At 60.4% G+C, this 16,763-nt stretch overlaps 1 protein-coding gene across 5 annotated transcripts in view; it reads right to left on the minus strand.

The window, feature by feature from the left end:
• Window positions 1-16,763, minus strand: part of Radil (Rap associating with DIL domain) — a 52,316-nt gene that overhangs the window by 340 nt on the left and 35,213 nt on the right. For 4 of the 5 annotated variants that reach the window (XM_020177044.2, XM_074075466.1, XM_074075467.1 and 1 more), the window contains 12 exons: window positions 16,407-16,648; window positions 15,395-16,018; window positions 13,391-13,428; window positions 7,933-8,093; window positions 4,904-5,016; window positions 4,216-4,453; window positions 3,493-3,665; window positions 2,823-2,973; window positions 2,089-2,279; window positions 1,369-1,720; window positions 486-625; window positions 58-197 (listed from right to left, as the gene is read on the minus strand). In XM_020177044.2, the coding sequence (XP_020032633.2) occupies window positions 58-197; window positions 486-625; window positions 1,369-1,720; window positions 2,089-2,279; window positions 2,823-2,973; window positions 3,493-3,665; window positions 4,216-4,453; window positions 4,904-5,016; window positions 7,933-8,093; window positions 13,391-13,428; window positions 15,395-16,018; window positions 16,407-16,648 (2,563 nt within the window). The remainder of the gene's footprint in view (window positions 1-57; window positions 198-485; window positions 626-1,368; window positions 1,721-2,088; window positions 2,280-2,822; window positions 2,974-3,492; window positions 3,666-4,215; window positions 4,454-4,903; window positions 5,017-7,932; window positions 8,094-13,390; window positions 13,429-15,394; window positions 16,019-16,406; window positions 16,649-16,763) is intronic. The other variant, XM_074075465.1, reaches the window with a different exon arrangement.

The raw sequence follows: 16,763 nt of genomic DNA on the forward strand, positions 1-16,763 counted from the left end.
CCATGCAGGCCCATGCCCTCCTGCTCGGGGCTGGGGCCCCCCGCTGGTCCCTGGTACCTCAGGTAGCTGACGCCCATCAGGCTGCAGCCGTTCACCTCCAGGATTCGGTCTCCCAGCGACAGTCGCCCGTCCGCGGCCGCGGGGCTGCCCGGGAGCAGCGTCTGGATGTAGAGCCCGGGGGCGCCCAGGGGCGTGTGCTGCGGGGGAAGCGGGGCCTCAGGCTCTGCGGGAGCCAGCTGCCACTGTCCCCCACGCAGGCCCCGAGGCCTGCTCCCTGGCACCCACAGACCCTGCCTGCTGTGGGCCAGGCTCACTCCTCATGGTCACCGTGGATCCCCAAGGAAAGCCCTGAGGACCAAGATGGGGGGACGGCAGGAGAAGTGGCCCAGGCTCAGTCCCTGCACTGGGGCCTCGCGTGGCCCTGACCTCGGTGGGCCTCTGAACGGGGTCGGGGTGGGGGGTGGGTGAGGTCCCCAGGCCCTCACCAGGCCGTCGATCAGGCCCATGCCCAGCCCCGAGGGGCCTCGCTCCAGCTCCACCATGAACACGTAGCGGAAATCCTCGGTGCTGGAGCTGCGGCTGGAGGACGCCACCTGGGGCTCGTCCCCCAGGGCCACAGCGTCTCCTGGTGGACAGAAGAGCGGGGATGAGGGACCCAGAGGGCTGAACTCCAGCGCCACCCTGAGTCAGGACATGGGACCTTCCAGAGAATGGAGGACGGGCAGACACAGTTGGGCCCAGAGAGGCACCGGCTTGGGGAGAAGGTGGCAGCAAAACGGGTTGAAGTCAGGTCACGTGTGGGCCACACCCCATGGTCTATAAGGGCCACTGTGTCCTGTCCCAGCCGCAGACACTGGCACCTCAGGCCAGCTGTTTCCTAGAGGCCTCCCATCTCCTCCTCCTCACCCTCCCAAGGACTCCATTGCTGCCGGCCACAGGCTTTCTTGGTGGCATCCATGCCCCTCGCCCCGGTGACCACGCCTGACAGCTCCCTGAGCTCCAGTCCCCAGTGCCTGAGCACTCTGCTGGTGACACCAGCCCCGGGCCCCTTGGATCTCAGCTCGAGCATCCAGGCCGCCACGCTGGGATCCCCATGGGCCCAGGCCTCCAGGACTACTGCACACCCTGCCTGGCCGGCCCCACTGTGCACAGGCCACATGGCACGACTAAACGCGCTGCCTCCGCCTCCCCCAGCTCACATCGGCGTCCCTCTCTCCACCTGTGCACGTCACCTGAGTGACCTGCTCATGGCCTGCCTAGGGGCAGAGCCTCCCTGTGCCTTCCCACCAACTTTCCAGGTGCAGGTGGTGGGGCACTGGGCCATGACTGCAGGGGACCCGTCTCGGAGTGAGCAGGCCCCAATCTCACCTTCTAGAACTGCAGCTGGGGGGCCTCCAAGCCCAATCCCCTGCCCTTCTGGGGCTGCTTTTCCATAGGGACCACCATGCTCTGGCCAGCTGGGGCCTCCGGGCTCAAGGCCCAGTGGGGTGCTGGGGGGCGTGAGCAGACACGAGGAGTCGGCGTGCGAGGCGCCGGCCTGGGAACCCCTGCAGCCCCCTCGGCCAGGCTGCCTTGCCAGGGCATCTTGTGCCCAGGTGTGCCCAGCACCAGGAACAGCGTGCCCCGGGGCGGCGTCAAGGGCTTCTCTGCTGGGGTCCTTGGAAGCCAGGGGGCAGCCCTGGCTCTCTGGGTGCCCCTTGATGGGAGTGTGGCACGCGTCCTGGGAAGAGAGACAGCAAGAGCTCAGGCATGGGGGAGGGGCAGGCCAGGTGGGCACAGTGCCTCTTGGTGAGGGACAGGGAGAGGGTGGCAGGTCCTGTGTGCCTGGGACACAAAGGGCCAGCAGGACCCCAGCCACCTGTGCCATCTAAACTGCTGGGGAACGGGGGCTCCCTGAAGTCTACAGACATTGCCCAAGGTTGCCCAGCAGTGGTGACCCCACACCCTGGCCAGCTTCTAGAAAGACCTGTGCTCACTTCTGCCCTAACTAGCAGGGCGGCTGCCTCCAGTTCACAGCTGTTGTGAGTGGCAGGCAGCCCTGGGTGACAGTCCCTCCCCCCCTCCCCCGCCGACACACACCGGCCTTACCTCGGGGACTGCAGGCTGGGCCGGCCCGCTGCCTGGACTGCCTGGGCCCCGCAGGCTCCAGAGGAAGTAGCGGATGTACAGCAGGTGCTGGTGGACGCTGGCATCCGGGCACTCAGCCTCCAGGTCCACCTGGAAGCCCTCGCTGGGCAGCACGATGGGCGGGGGGTTTTCGTAGGATTCCAGGACGTCCTCTGCAGTGGAGTGAGGCTGCTGTGACTGGCCCTGTCCTGCCTGGCCACCCTCACTGTGGGAACTGAGCAGGCTGAGCTCTGGTCCTGGCCCACCCAGGACCTGGGGCTGGGATCCCGGCAGGGGCACTGTCCCCGACATGGGTCTGTCCCTTCTGAGTCCCCTGTGACTACACAGGCTGACCAGGTCCCGGTGTCACCAGGTCCATCAGCCTGTCGCACCCTGGCTCTGCCCGCTGGAATTCAAGTGCCTCCTGGATAGCAGGAACTGCCCTGTGAGGTCTCCTGGGAGCTCCCTGCCCAACAGGTGGCAGACTTCAGACACCAATCAGTAAAGCGGCCAGTGCCCCAGGGGCCAGGTGGCACCAGAGTGGTGACCAGAGGGGCTCTCGGCACCCAGCCCAGCCGCAGGATGGGGGCACTGAAGTCCGCCTTACAGCCACAGGGCCTCCTGTGTTCCCGCACTCCCACCTCAGACCACCAAGTTCTCAGCCTGGGGACAAAGGTCCCACCCTGTCCTCAGCCCCTGCTCTGCAGTGGCCTCACCTGACTGGAAGGCGTCGGGGCTGTCCTGGGCTCCTGGCTCCCAGGCACTCATGGGGCCCATGGCCGAGGCCAGTTGGTACTGAGTCAGCAGCCGGTGCAGCTGTGCGGGGCTCAGGGCGGGGAATGAGGCCCGCAGAGTGGCCCAGCTCATCTGGTGACAAGGAGGGACTCGGGTCACATGCAGGAGGTGGCCTCCCAAGCACAGCCCGCTGCTGGGCTCCGGGTGATGATCCGCCTCCTTCCACGGCTGGATCCAGAACTCAGTTCCTGGTGGTGGCAGGACTGACGGTCTGTGCTGACGGTCTGCTGGGGCTCCCTGGGCCCTCCGTCTCCAGAGGCAGCCACGGTGGGGCTGAGCCCCTCGGGCCCACGTGATGGACTTCCCTGATTAGACTGGGCCCACCAGGATAACCTGGGTCATTTCCCTCTCAGGGCTCTGCACTTGCTGGGGAGGGACTCTGCCACTTGAGCTGCACCCCAGCCCTTTTGTTTTGAGTTTGTTTTCACAGAAGTCCTCCCTCCTCTGCCTCCTGAACAGCTAGGATTACAGACATGTGCCACCACACCCAGCTCAAGGTTCTTAATCTTAGTGACGTCTGCAGGGTCCCCTGTGCCATGCGGAGTGACAGTCACAGAGCCTGGGGGCTCTCCACACGCGGCACCCCCCTACCTGGATGAGCTGGGCGCTGGGCGTGGCCAGTAGGTGGAGGGTGCAGGAGAGTTTCCGGAAGAAGCGCTCGCCCGCCGCCCCGAGGCCGGCACTCTTCGTCCACTCCAGGAGCTGCTGCAGGCGGGCGCAGGCCTGGACGCCCCTGGGCCAGTGGAAGCAGCTCAGGCAGGGGCCTGGAAGGGACACAGGTTGGGTGATGCCTGGGCCACCTGGCACAGGGCAGCAGGCACTGGGATCCTGGGGCACGCTTGCCCCTCCAGGCCACCGAGGACAGCACAGCTCAAGGACTGACCCAAGGCCCTGCTTCCTGGGCCCTCTCTCTGGGATGGGGTGGGAGCCGCAGGAGGCAGGGCACAGCCTCTCCTGCCCCATCACCACCTCTGTGCTGGTGACAGGCATGGGCTGTGGCTCGTCCCTGCTTCCAGCATCTGCTCTGGCTGGAAGTAACCTGCACCCACAGCCCAGGCCGATAACAGGGAACCTCAGCTCGGTGAGGCAGAGTCAAGGGTTGGAGCCTTCGTGGCTGCAGACTTGGTCCACCTGGTCATCTGGACAGTCTGGGCCACCCCGTGGAGGGAGGGCACAAGCCGTCTACACCCCTGGCAGGATCAGAGCGCCTGTGGGGCATCAGCCCCAGACCCTGGCCAGGGCGGGGCGCCCCTAAAGAGGTCACACTTAGTGTTTCCCGCAGGAGCGTGGGTCCTGGTCCTGTACGCCACTCACCCTTGTCCAGGAGCTGGTTGAAAAGCAGCGTGCCGGAGAAGAAGAAGAGGTAGGCGAGCATCTGGGAGGTGACCTCGGGGTGCACCTGCAGCTGCCGCAGCAGGTCCAGCACGGCCTGGTACACAGCCACGACACGCCGCAGCTCCTCAGGCAGTGCAGGGCCCGAGCGCCAGCTCTCCCGGTGCTCTGTCTGGAATGGGGGGATCTCCAGCAGGGCCGGGAGACAGACGTACAGACACTGAGGGCGAGAGAACCCCAACCACTTCCAGGGGTGCCGGGACTGGGCTGAGAGGCCCGACCTCATGAGCTCCCAGCCCAGTCTCACTGGAGCCACCAGAGCAACAGGCAACGTGGGGCCTGGCAGCTGCTGGCTCCAGGCCTACTGGGGACAGAGATGGTCACGGAGGGCCAAGCCGGACTGGCCACAGTGGCCCTGGGGCAACGCTCCCTCATCAAAGGCACAATGACCCCAGGAGGCACAGGGGTGGCTCCAGCTGGCAGGGCTGGGAACAGCTGTGCGTTCGAGGCCACCTCCAGGGAAAATGGGCGAGCACAGCCCTGACACCCTGCAGCTGGCTCAGGCCACGGGGGACCTGCCACAGCTCTGTGTCCTGTATGACTCCCAAGCCTCACAGGCAGCTGAGCCCCAGTGTCCTGCCCCACAGTGAGGGGCACACGCGGCCCGCACCTTGGACAGGTAGTACACGCACTGCTGGAAGGCGTAGAGCACCACCTCCTCCAGCACCGCCATGGCCTCCTCGCTGGCCGTCAGCACGCAGGAGAACAGCGACTCCTTGGAGCCTGCCGGGAAGCAGAGGAAATGCTGTGCTCACAGGTGCAGGGGCCAAGGCCCAGCCCAGCTCCCTCCTGGGCTTCAGTGTGACCTCTGGCCAAACCCGCCCCCCCGGGCCGGCAGCAATACTGCCCGTGCAGCGGGAGGCCAGGCCCACGCATCCAGATGTTCCCACGCCGCCCAGCCCCAACACGAGGGCAGCGGATGTCCATTCACCCACACGCGCTGATGTGCTTCCATCAGAACCGCCCCCGGCCCCACTGGTCACCTCTCACAGACACACAAGACAAGGAACTGGCACAGCGGCCCTCGGGGAGGCAGTGATTCAGTGTGGACAAAGACTCTCCATAAGGAAGAAACCCAAAGCACTGACCCCCCCACCCATGTACCCGGCGTCTGCTGGACCTGACCACAAGTGTCCACAGCCATAAGGAGCCCGGGAGGGAGGGGCCAGGTGAGGGCCCTTCACCAGCAACAGGCCTGCGTGTGGCACCGCAGGTGCCCCTGGGTGCCCTTTTTCTGAGGATCCAGAGCCACCGGGCCCCCCCACCCCCACCCCCACCCCGGGGACAGGACAGAGCTGAAGGAAGGGAGTGGGGGCCATGGGGACGGCGGGAGGAGGAGCGGTGGGGCAACACAGGACAGAGGGGCTGCAATGCCCCCGAGAGGCCACCTGAGAGGAGGGAGTGCTCACAGGTCTTTATGAGGAAAGAGGCCCGAGAGCAGGTGCCCACTGGGCACTGAGTGGTTCAGCACTGAGCCACCACCGAGCCACCGCCCAGAGTGTGCAGGACCCTGACGGACATAAGGAGCAGCTGGGTCCTGAATAACAGCTATGGACACAAAATCAGATGACCGCCATGACCCACCATCTGTTTCCGGGATTTTCCCACAGCCATTTCCTGTCAGTGGGCTGACGCGTGACCTCTCCTCCACCCTCCGTGGATGTGACTTTCGCCAGTCTTGGTGCCTGTGGTGCTCGTTCAGATCCGAGCCACCAGCTCAGTCCCAGTCCCCAGCGACCGGCTAGCAGGGCCAGCAACACCCAGTCCCTGACCAAAACAACCTTCCCTCTGAGTCTCGAGGTGGCAGTTGAGGAAGTGGTGTCCAGCCAAGGCAACTCTTCTGGGAGCCAGGCACGGTGGTGCAGCCTGTAATCCCAGCATATAAAGGCTGAGGCCAGAGGACTGAGAGTTTGGGGCTGCCTCGGGATATGGAGCAAGAGGAAGGAAGGAGAGAGAGAAGGAAAGAGAGGGAGGGAGGAAAAAAGAAAAGAGAAAAATGCCTGCCTAGCAAGTGAGAAGTCCTGAGTTCAAACACCACTACTACCAAAAAGAAGAAGAATACAGATAGAAAAGAAGCAGGTCCCTGTGTGAGTGAGAGCCAGCATCGCCCTGGGCACAGTGACAGCAGAGTGCTCTGTGTCACGAGGCGGGAAGCCGAAGTCGAGTCTAGCAGTCCCTTGGTCTCAGTGCCCTCCTGCCTCAGTGGCACCATCCCTGCACGGCGGGAGGCAAGATGTGGACCTTGAGGGGATGAGGCTGGAGTTGGGTGGCAGTGAGGGCCCCCAGGCTGCAGCCGGGTCCCAGGAGCCCATGATGGGCTGGCTGGTGCAGCGCCCCTGTCACATTTGGGGGCAGGGAGGAGGGGTGCAGAGGCCACATTTGCTTTACGTCCAGGCCCTGTGCTCAGGGAGACGCCACTCATTTCTGGGTGTCCAGCTGGCTACCTTTCACGTCCACCAATGCCTCCCGGGGACTTGGAGAATCCACGCTGAGGGCCAACGCTTCCCTGCACACATTCCCAGGGGCCTCATTCTGAGGCCCGAGAACCTCACAGAAGGGCCTGTCCCTGTCCCCTACCATGAAGGAGAGGGTGAGGCTGCACTGGCCCAGCCCTCGCCCCACACGGGTCCCCAGCCCGGCCCGACGCCCGCGGACTGGCCATCCACACTCTCGCCCCGTGCAGGGTTCCCAGGCCTGACGTCCAGGCTGGTGAATGCGGCCTAACTCCCTCCCCAAGAGACACCGAGGACGGGGTGCTGCGGCACAGCAGGAGCCTGTGCTATGACATGGTCACTTCGTGGCCACGTGCAGATATCCCATGCCTCGCCTTGGCCACCAAGAGCCCCTGCTCTCAGGAAATCTACCTGTGAGACACCAGGAGCTGTCACAACTTTACCTGGCCCGGAAGTGGACCAGCCCCCACGCTGGCTTTGACTTCTTGAGTCCACTTCCTAAGTGGCAGACACATGACTGTCCAGCGGACCATGGCCAAGGGGCACCTCTCAGGCCCCCATTCTAAGTGTCAGCCATGCATCCCTCTGGCTCAGAGGCAGGCCCCCAAGACACCTGCTCAGGACCCCTACCGCCCTGGGACGACCTGAGCAGCCCAAGGGCCCCACAGAGCAAAGCACACCGTGAAGCAACACTGGAGCCATCACGGGACACTTGGGCTCGGGTCCCTGCGTCAATCCCACTGCAGAACTGTCCCGGGCTCTTCCCCAGCTCCATCCGGGACCTCCAGCCATCTCCAGCTGTAGCAGCTCAGGTCCTATCTCGGCCTCCAGGCCTGGCCCAATGCCACCTTCCTCCCAGGCCACCCCGACCAGAAACCTCCTCAGTCAGTCCTTCCACGACACTCCTAAAATGCTTCCTGAAACGGACACGCTTCACAACGTACAGCTGCAACGGGCATCATTTCTCCCGGAAATCATGGCACGCCTCTAGACCTTGCTTCCAGGTCACGATGTCCCTGCGTCTCCACCCAGGGCCTGTGCATCCCCATGTCCCACAAGTGGAACAGAGCGGTGCGGCCTGGACAGAGCACAAAACGGGCAGAGCGCACGTGCGTGCACAGAGTGACCGCACACGCCATCCCCGCACAACTGGCACACTACATCCCTGGGGCGCGGCGCGCCATACCTGTGACGTCCAGCTCGTCTTCCAGGCGCTGCGCGTACAGCGGACACCTCTGCTGGATGAAGTAGAGCAGCTCGATGGAGTTGGACATCCAGAACAGGATGTGCTGCAGGTCTGGAACCAGGTCGGCCATGGTGACGCTAGCCCAGGAGATGGGCTCCTGGCTGCCAAGACAGAAAGACCGGAGTGAGGGCTGGGGCACAGCTCCACGGGGAGAGCGCCTGCCTAGCAAGCACGAGGCCCTGAGTTCAAATCCCAGTACTGCAAAGAAAGAGAAGAGAAAGACTAAGTTACACAGAGCCCACGGCCTGGGGACACGGCTGAGTCTGCTGCTCTGGGTACAGTCACACTTGTGGGACGCCAAGAGAGACAGCTAACCACTGGCAGCTCGCAACGTGAGGCGGGGAAGTCACGCACCGCGCACGCACGCCTGGAGTGCCCACCGGACAGCCTGGGGCTCCTCCCACAAACACAGCAGGAGGGACAGACAGAAGGACTCTGGGGAGTGGAAAATGCGTCCACGGCTTCTAGAACGAGACACGTGAGGCTAGGTGTGTCACACACGAGCGAGCGTCGGCGGATCACTGAACGTAGCAAGGCATCCCCGAGGAAACAGGCCCAGTGTTGGCTGAGCACAACTCTACCAGGGCAGGGAGTCAGAGTTTTTCAAGGCTGGTGCTAGAGCGCTCGGTTGCCTAGCGTGTGCAAGGCCCTGGGCTCCATCCCCAGCGCCACAAAAAAGATAAAAAAGCAAAAAGGTAGCAATCAAAACCCAGGAGGGGACACAGACAACTCAGGCCACCTCTGAGATCTGCCACAAACGTTTCTGCAGTTCGGCGCTTCACCCGCTGGCGTGCGCTGTTGCTCTAATGATTAAAACGGCCGTGCCGGGCCTGCACTGAGCAAGGCCTCCCAGGGGCTCCCTTTCCAGGGGACAGTGGGAATGGCAGGCCACCTGGCTCCCACTGGCTTCTCCACACTGGGAGCCACCCCAACCACATCTGATCTCACACCAGTCCCTGGAGGTGTCACTCACCCTATGTGACAGATCACGGGGAGGTGAGCCCCACCCACAGGAAAAGTCCAGGGATCCCCTGGTGCTGAATTGAGAGGGTCAGAGAGGGGCGAGTCTCGTTTCTCTCCCGCTGTCCCAGACTCTCCCCTGGGCATTGGGGTTTTGCCTGTTCCCTCTGACGTAATTTCAGTTGTCCACAAACAACACTGACCTCTCTCTGCCCTGCTCCTGGGTAGAGAAGAAACTAGACCCAGCCACTCCCTGCTTTCGGTGTTGAGCAGCTCTGCTGGGGGCCATGGCACAGCACAATGTTCTGGTTCTTGTTAGTGACACTGGCTTGTGTGCAAACAGGAACAAAGAGTCCTCAAAAAGGGATTCAGTTGGCTGCTTTTTTTTTGTTTTTTTGCTTTAGTTATTTCCAGACAGGGTCTCGTTTTTACCCTGGGTCTGGCCTCTGACTGATCCTCCTACCTCCGCCTCCCGCGTGGCTGGGATCACAAGTATATGCCACCATGCCTGGCTTGTTTGTTGAGCTGAGGTCTTGCTAACTTGTTGTCCAGGCTGCCCTGGAACCTCTGAAATAGCTGGGATCTGGCTCTTCAGCACTGAATCCCACTTTGGTTTCGACAATCCTCAATTCACCCAGAACTCACAGTGAGGTTTGGTGTGGAACTCAAGCCAGGTCAACATCAAGTGCATACCACCTGCCAGCCGGTGGGCGGAGCAAGAGAGCTCGGTGGAAAAGAAAGACTCCAGGCAGGGCCAGAGCAGGTCCTGCGGGGACCACGTGAGGAGACAGCCGTGAGCCCCAAAGCCCTGGGAGAGAGGCTCCATGGCAGGTGCCAGGTCCCGAAGCACGTGAGCAAGACGTCCCCCGTGCCTGGTGGACGGAGAACAGCCCATGTGGACAGCTCAATGGGTTCACTCCCGGGAAAGAGTCGAGAGAAATACACAGACAAACGCCAGAGAGCAGCACTCGAATCGTTGCTGTTTGGTGACAAAGCCTGACACACCTGGCCTGCCCACAAGAGGAAGGAGCCTGAAGGTGACAGAGTGCCACACTAGGGGCGGGACACAGCACACCACAAAAGTGGAGTCAAGCCACAACTACCACCCTGAAAGGCTGTGAGAGAAGCTGATGGACACAGCACACAGTGTGGATGGTCACCCAGGAGGGAGGGAGAGGAAAGGGCTGATATCACACACACAGCTAGCTGCCACCAGGGTTGGTCCCCACAACCTGTCACTACAGCGGGCACCGCTCACGTGTTTCCACTGAGAACACACTTTCCCGCCATGTTTGTGCAACAGTAACTTACAAGACCTGCAGGAGGACAACGTGGGGGACAGGAAGCCCCAGGGGAGGGGGTCTAAGCTACACAGCAGAGGAAGATGGGCTTGGGGGAGCACTACACACAGGGGATCACAATGTGGCTGGGTGGCAGAGCCACCACTGACACAGAAAGAAGTGACAAAGTCAGGGAGACCAAATGGACAGGAGTCTCCGGAGGGACACAGATGGAAGGAGAGGGCAGAGAGAAGCCAGTGACCAGGAGGAGCATGGTCTGCTCACGTGCACCTTGGGGACACCAAAGGACAGATGTCACCATCCCCAGGAGTGCACGAGGGGAAAAAGAGAAGAAGGCGCTTCCCAGATCTTTGGCTCAGACCCTGGACAGCGAAGGCCAGCCAAGACCAGCCATGGGGACTCAGGGACTCATCAGACAGAGAGCAGTGGCAGCCATGCGGCTTGAGGTCCAGACCAGGAGAGAGGAGAGGTGGTAGTGAGGACAGGCGGCCAGACAAGTCGAGGGGGGTGGCTGTTCTCTCTTTCCTGAGGCTGAAGAAACTCTGAGGACTAGAGAAGTCGCTGTGCTGACAGGACACTGTGGGGACATGTGCTGGGTGGGGTCAGAGCTGCAGCTACCACGCCATGTCGTGTTTGCCCACCACCACGCAGGACCTGCCCGCCTGTCTTCGTGGAGCAGCTCTCAGGGTGGTGAAGCGTGAGGCCTCCTGGTACACCCAGCCCCCCACGGTCGGACCTGACTAAACTCCAGAACACTCGGAATCCCAAGTCCTTCTGGCCTCAAAGGTCTGGAAGAAGGACTGAAGGCCAGAATGAGCGCATGTCAGTTATCCACTCTACGAGAACGTTTGATGCTCTGCTGGACTGGCACATGTAGACTGGGGTGCCCTCAGGACCCGGGAAGGTCCCCCTTGGAGCCCAGCAGAGGCTGGAAGGCAGCAGCACGTCGGGCGCAGGACAGCAGGGCTCCTGGGGGAGGCAGACTGGAAGTAGTGTCAGCCCTCAGACTGAAAGCCTGAGTCCAAGTTCTTCACCTGGAAACCATCACCAAGACCAGGTATTGCGGACAGCTGAGACCTCAGTGCTGAATTTCAGCCTTTGGGAAGCATGGTGGCCCTGGAGTCAGGGCCCACACACAGAAGGCCAGGACACAAAGTGTGGCCTTGGGGCCAGCCAGGCGGCTTGGAGCCATGCCCCTATGAAACCCAGGGCCTCTGCTGGGGTCCACTGATGCCTCAGGCCATGTGCTTGTCTTATGGGTAGAGGGGAGAGAATAAAGAGTCATGCAGGGAACACTGTCCCCTGGGACGAAAAACCTGAGACCCTACCTGAAAAATAACTAAAGCAAAAAAGGGCTTTGGTTCAAGCCATACAGCACCTGCTAGGCAAGCATAAGACCCTAAGTTCAAACCCCAGTACTACAAAACACAACAAAAAGAAAGCTAATGAAATAAAAATCAAAGAAAAAAGTAAACAACAACAGAAATGAAAGCAATACCTCAGAAGATAAGTCAAGGATGGCAGAAAAAAGGGAAAAGCTGACGATGCAGTAGGAATTGCCGACAGGGCTCTACCTACAGTAATCAAGAGCCAAAGAAGACATGAGAGTAGAACTCGAAAAACGTCTCAAAACGGATGATTTTCTAGGAAAGCAACAATTTACACAATCAACAAAGAAGAAATAGAAAACGAAATAAACCAAAGAAATGAGCTGCGCACAGCTGGTCTTGGTCCCCAGTGGCTCCTCCACATGGTGTCACAGCCTGGTCACCACACAACAGAGGCCTGCTGTGTGATGCAGAGCCCAGGCCGGGCCGTGGGGACGGGCGTGTTTTGGAAGGGATTCGTTATTTTTGAAAGGACAAAGGGAAAAAACAAAACACCACCAGCTGGCACAAGGGATGGAAATGTGACTCTTTCCATCCACACAGAGTCCTGGGAACTTCCTTCAGCGCACTGCTAAGGGGGGACCCGGGCTCTTCCTGTCAGCAGGAAGCTGGGTCCAGCCTGGCCGCCAGGCAGATAGGCACTGGGATGGAAGGTTCCAGCCTGACCTGCACCCCAGTGTGCAGGAAGGAGGAGAAGGGCACGGCAGGGACATTTGCCCCACCCCCACCAAGCCCAGCACAGATCCCTGCAGGCTGGGGTGGTGGCACTGAGGGGCAGTGGCCAGTTGTCAGTCATCTTCAGGTTCCAGTGGAGCCCCCGTCAATATGATGACGGGGGGAAGACCTCAGAGGCCATGACTCCCACTCAGCACATCATTTTCCACCTCGTCCCAGCTTGTGCCATCAACAGGAGCCCCGTGACCCTGAGACAGGCCACAAGGACGGCGGGGCCCAGGGCAGCAGTCCTCGGTGTCTGTGCCCTTCACTCCTACTTTGCAAAGACGATGGTGACACAACCACAGGACCCGGGAGCAAGTACATGGGACAACAGCGTGCTCTGCTGGGGGTGGAACTGGAGTTTGAACTCAGGGCCTCTCGCTGTACCACTGAGGCACACCTCCAGCCCTTTTGCTTCAGCTTGTTTTACAGATAGGGTCTCATGCTTTGATCCTGGCTGGCCTCATACCTCTACCGCCCGAGTAGGTGGGATTACAGCCATGCACTGCCATGCCCAGCCCCCATGTGCTCTGCTTTAAAGGGTGAGGCATAGACAGGAATGGAGCTGACCTCTGTGCACAATGGCTCATCCGCTCCCTCGCTGCCCCCCTCAACTCAGCCTCTGGTTTTAGCACAGGGAGCAGCTCTCAGATGGGGGCACACTGAACTCTTCACATCAGGTGTGCAGAGAAGCTGCACATCACAGGTGTTCTCTGGGGCTTTAGGGGGCAGTGTTTTTAGCCGGCTGCCCCGGGACAGCAGGTGGCTGCAGCTCAGTGTCCCTCACTGTCGGGTCCACAGTCCCCTTAGCGACCGCGAGGGAATCCAGGTGGACTGGCCAAGCCCTGCGAGGCAGCTGCCCACGTCGCACCTGGGTTCCCGAAAGGCATCAGGGCGGGGCAGGGACTCACGAGGACCCTGCCCTCCATTAAGGGATGCTCTGGGAAAACTTCTCACACAGGGGAGGGACAGTGGGTGTAGCCCAGCGCTGACCCCTCAGGGGTGCCGGCAGGAACTCGAGGCCACACTTACAGTTGCGCCTGCTTCTCTGCTAGTTCTTTTGTTTTCTCCTACAATTGTAAAGAAGAAAAAGCATAAGTGAGCTGAAATGGGCTGACACAGACATACAGTCAATCACACACCACTCTGTCCCCATGAAAATCTGGCACAAGTCCAGATGCTCCGTCCGTGCTCTGTGTTACGGTGACAGTTTTCCACTGACTTGGCTCTTCCCATCCCCCACGTTTCCTGTGCTAGAAACGGTCCATGGTCTTCAGCTCGCACAACAACCGGCCACTTAAAAAACCAGGACCAATGTCCTAAGCATGACATCCAGAGTTGCCACCCTTACGGTGAAGCTCAGTATGTGCCTTTCTAAAAGCCACAGAGGTGACAAGCATGTGATCTACAATCTTTCCAAATCCATCGAAACTTCCCAACAGGGACTCAGGTTTAACCAGCATTTTCCAGGTGGCGACTGTTTTGTTTTGGTTTTGTGCTGGGCACTGGAGACAGACCTCCAGGTCTCAGGCACTCCACCACTTGAGCCACCACCCCGCTTTTGCTTTTAGTTTGCTTTTCAGATGGGGTCTCATGCTTTCACCCAGGCTGGTTTCGAACCATGAACAGCTCCAAAATAACTGTGATTATAGATGTACCACCACATCAGGCTTTTTGTTGACATGGGGTCTCACTAATGTTTTGCCCAGGCTGGCCTCAAACTTCAATCCTCCTGATTTTCACATCCTGAGTAGCTGGGATTACTGGTGTGTACCATCATGTCCGGCTTTTGCTGGCACTCTTAATCAAGAAATCTTTTTTGCTTTAATAGTAAATCAGTATCTGCTGACTGGAGCCCTAACTCCTGTGGGATGCACACATCCGCCTGTCTATGTGGTGAAGAACAGGACAGGGAATGACGATAAGACTATCCACACTCAAGAAGCAAACAAGCCTGTGAAACTCACAGGGGCTCTGGGCAGCTCAGGTTGAAGAAGCAGATTCAGGCGCCTTTGCCTTGAGCTGCAGATCTCACGTGAACAGCTCCCACCTGCTAGCCTCAGTTTCCCAGCCTGTGAAAGGGGGCAGTGGGAGTGGACCTGGAACATGGTGGTGGCCGTGGGCCATGCTTAGACCTGGACAGAGCCTCACCCCGACCCCCTCAACCCCTTGGCAGTGACTCATGACTTCCTGGTCTAGGTTTCCTTGCCTGTGACATGTGTGGTTGTGGGACCTGATGACATCAAAGAGCGTCCCAACCACTAGTTAGTACCTGGCCCACCAAACATTCAGGAAATGATGATGACTGGGTCAACACCCACATGTTAGGCCACAGTTACTCCTGCTTACAAAGCTGAGAAGCAGGCGGTCTGCATGCTGCACAACTTCACTGGCCCAGGCCTGTTTCTGCATGGAGGGTGAGAGGTCGTGTGTAATACCCATGATGCCTCCAGATCACTCAGCAAACCTTAGGGTAAGGCTCCCTGACTGACTCTTGCTTTTAAAAAGTTTTGGACATTTTAAATGTGCATTCAAATCTGAGAAGTTGACCGGTTTCTACGTGGCCAGCGGTCTCTCTTTCCCATGAGGGCCGGGAACAAATACGACCAGGATTATTCAGGGTTCTGAGCAAATAAAAGCTATCCTTGGCCAGGTGTGGTGACACACATCTATAATCCCAGCTACACGGGAGGCAGAGGTAGGAGGATCTCGGTCCCAGGCAAAAATGCAAGACCCTATCTGAAAAAACAGCAAAACAGACAGACAGACAAAACCCTAAAGCCAAAAGGGTTGGGGACCTGGCTGGTGTGGCACAGGGTATGGGACCCTGAGTTTAAACCCCAGTACTGCCAGACAATGAATAAGTTAAAAATAAAGAAATAAATAGAAGCCATCCTTTAGGTGCCTGGGGGTCACACAGCGGAGCTTGGCAGCCCAACGGGACAACGCCTGGGGTCATCTGTGTGTGGGTGGCAGAGGCCACAGATGCTGCCCAGGTCCCCACAAGGCCCAGCACCAGGCCCACCCCACACGCACCCAGACGGTGTCACGGATCCTCCTGGCCACCTTGAGCAGGAGCTGTCCAAAGGCACCCGGCTGGAAATGGGTGGCTGAGTGCTGGATGCAGAGGCAGAGCAGGAAAGCCGGCGTCAGCTTGTGGTCGTCACCTCCCGGCTCAACCACCGTCATGATTCTCTGCAGCAGCCGGTCCTCCACCTCAGGCTCAAACTCCAGCCGCAGCGGCCTGTGCGGGATGGAGGCCTGCGTGGAGGAGGCACCGTGGGCCGGGAGCACCGCTCCACATGTCCTGCAGCTCCGTGGTGCCCCGAGGCGGGCCAGGGCCCCGGTGGGCAGCGGCTGGGCCTGCGCTGGGTCTTTGAACAGCAGCAGGTAGTAGAGGCCCAGGGACAGGAGGTCGCCATGGTGCAGCACCACAGGACTGTGCCTCACCTCCACAAAGTTGACAGAAACAGGCGCCCCTACAATGGGCTCCAGCACCAGCCTGGCCCCCGCGGGGCTGCCATCAGGGGGCTGCTGCCGGCGGATGGTGCAGTGCAGGGGCAGGATGTCAGGGGCCGACAGGCTGATGCTGGGCTTGCTGGATGGCGTGCGCTGGCCCACCGTGTGCTGCTCCCGGCTGAGCACATACACCAGGCTGTCCTGCAACGGGGACACTGTTCAGGACAGCCCCTAGAAAAGAGTAGGGGCCACTCTATGCGGCCGGCCTGCTGTCCCCCGAATCTCCGTGTCTCCCAGCCACACTAGAGAACCCACCCAAGACTGTCCCCCAACTCTCCATGTCCCCGAGCCACCAGCAGCACTGGGGAGCCCACCCAGTGGTCCTGGGAGACCATTTCCCACTCAGGAACCACTCAGCTTCAAGGCAGTGAGTGGCCAGGCCACGGCTGGCCTGGAAACCAACTCAGGTTTGACAGCCAAGGGCCAAGGGCTGCGAGACTCCCCAGGTCATCTCACAAAGCAGTAGAGGAGGACAAGCCTGGCCTCTGCCCCTGGAAACATGGGGCCTGGGGGACAGGAGGGTGCTCACGTGCTGCTGGCTGTAGCCCTGCAGGAGAAGCAGGTGTGGGCACTGGTACAGGGAGTAACGCATAGCCTCAGGGCTGGGCTCCTCAGGGCCCTGAGCTGTGTCCGGCAGGGTAGTGGCTGGGCTCAGGCTGGTTTCGCTGACCGTGCGGCGCAGCCGGGCTGGAGGAGAGCTCCGAGCAGCCTCTGGGGCCAGGGTTCCCTTGGCGCGGATCCGCTGCAGCCTCCGGGCCTGGGCATTTATCCCTGGGACAGCATCGGCACAGGTCAATGGTCACGAGTCTCAGCGTGACTGTCTCCCAGGTTCTTCTGAACTCAAATCTCACAGAGCCACTTGGACACCTGTCACCATTCTGTCAAA

This window comes from Castor canadensis, chromosome 6 (assembly GCF_047511655.1).
Source record: "Castor canadensis chromosome 6, mCasCan1.hap1v2, whole genome shotgun sequence".
NCBI classification, from domain to species: domain Eukaryota; kingdom Metazoa; phylum Chordata; class Mammalia; order Rodentia; family Castoridae; genus Castor; species Castor canadensis.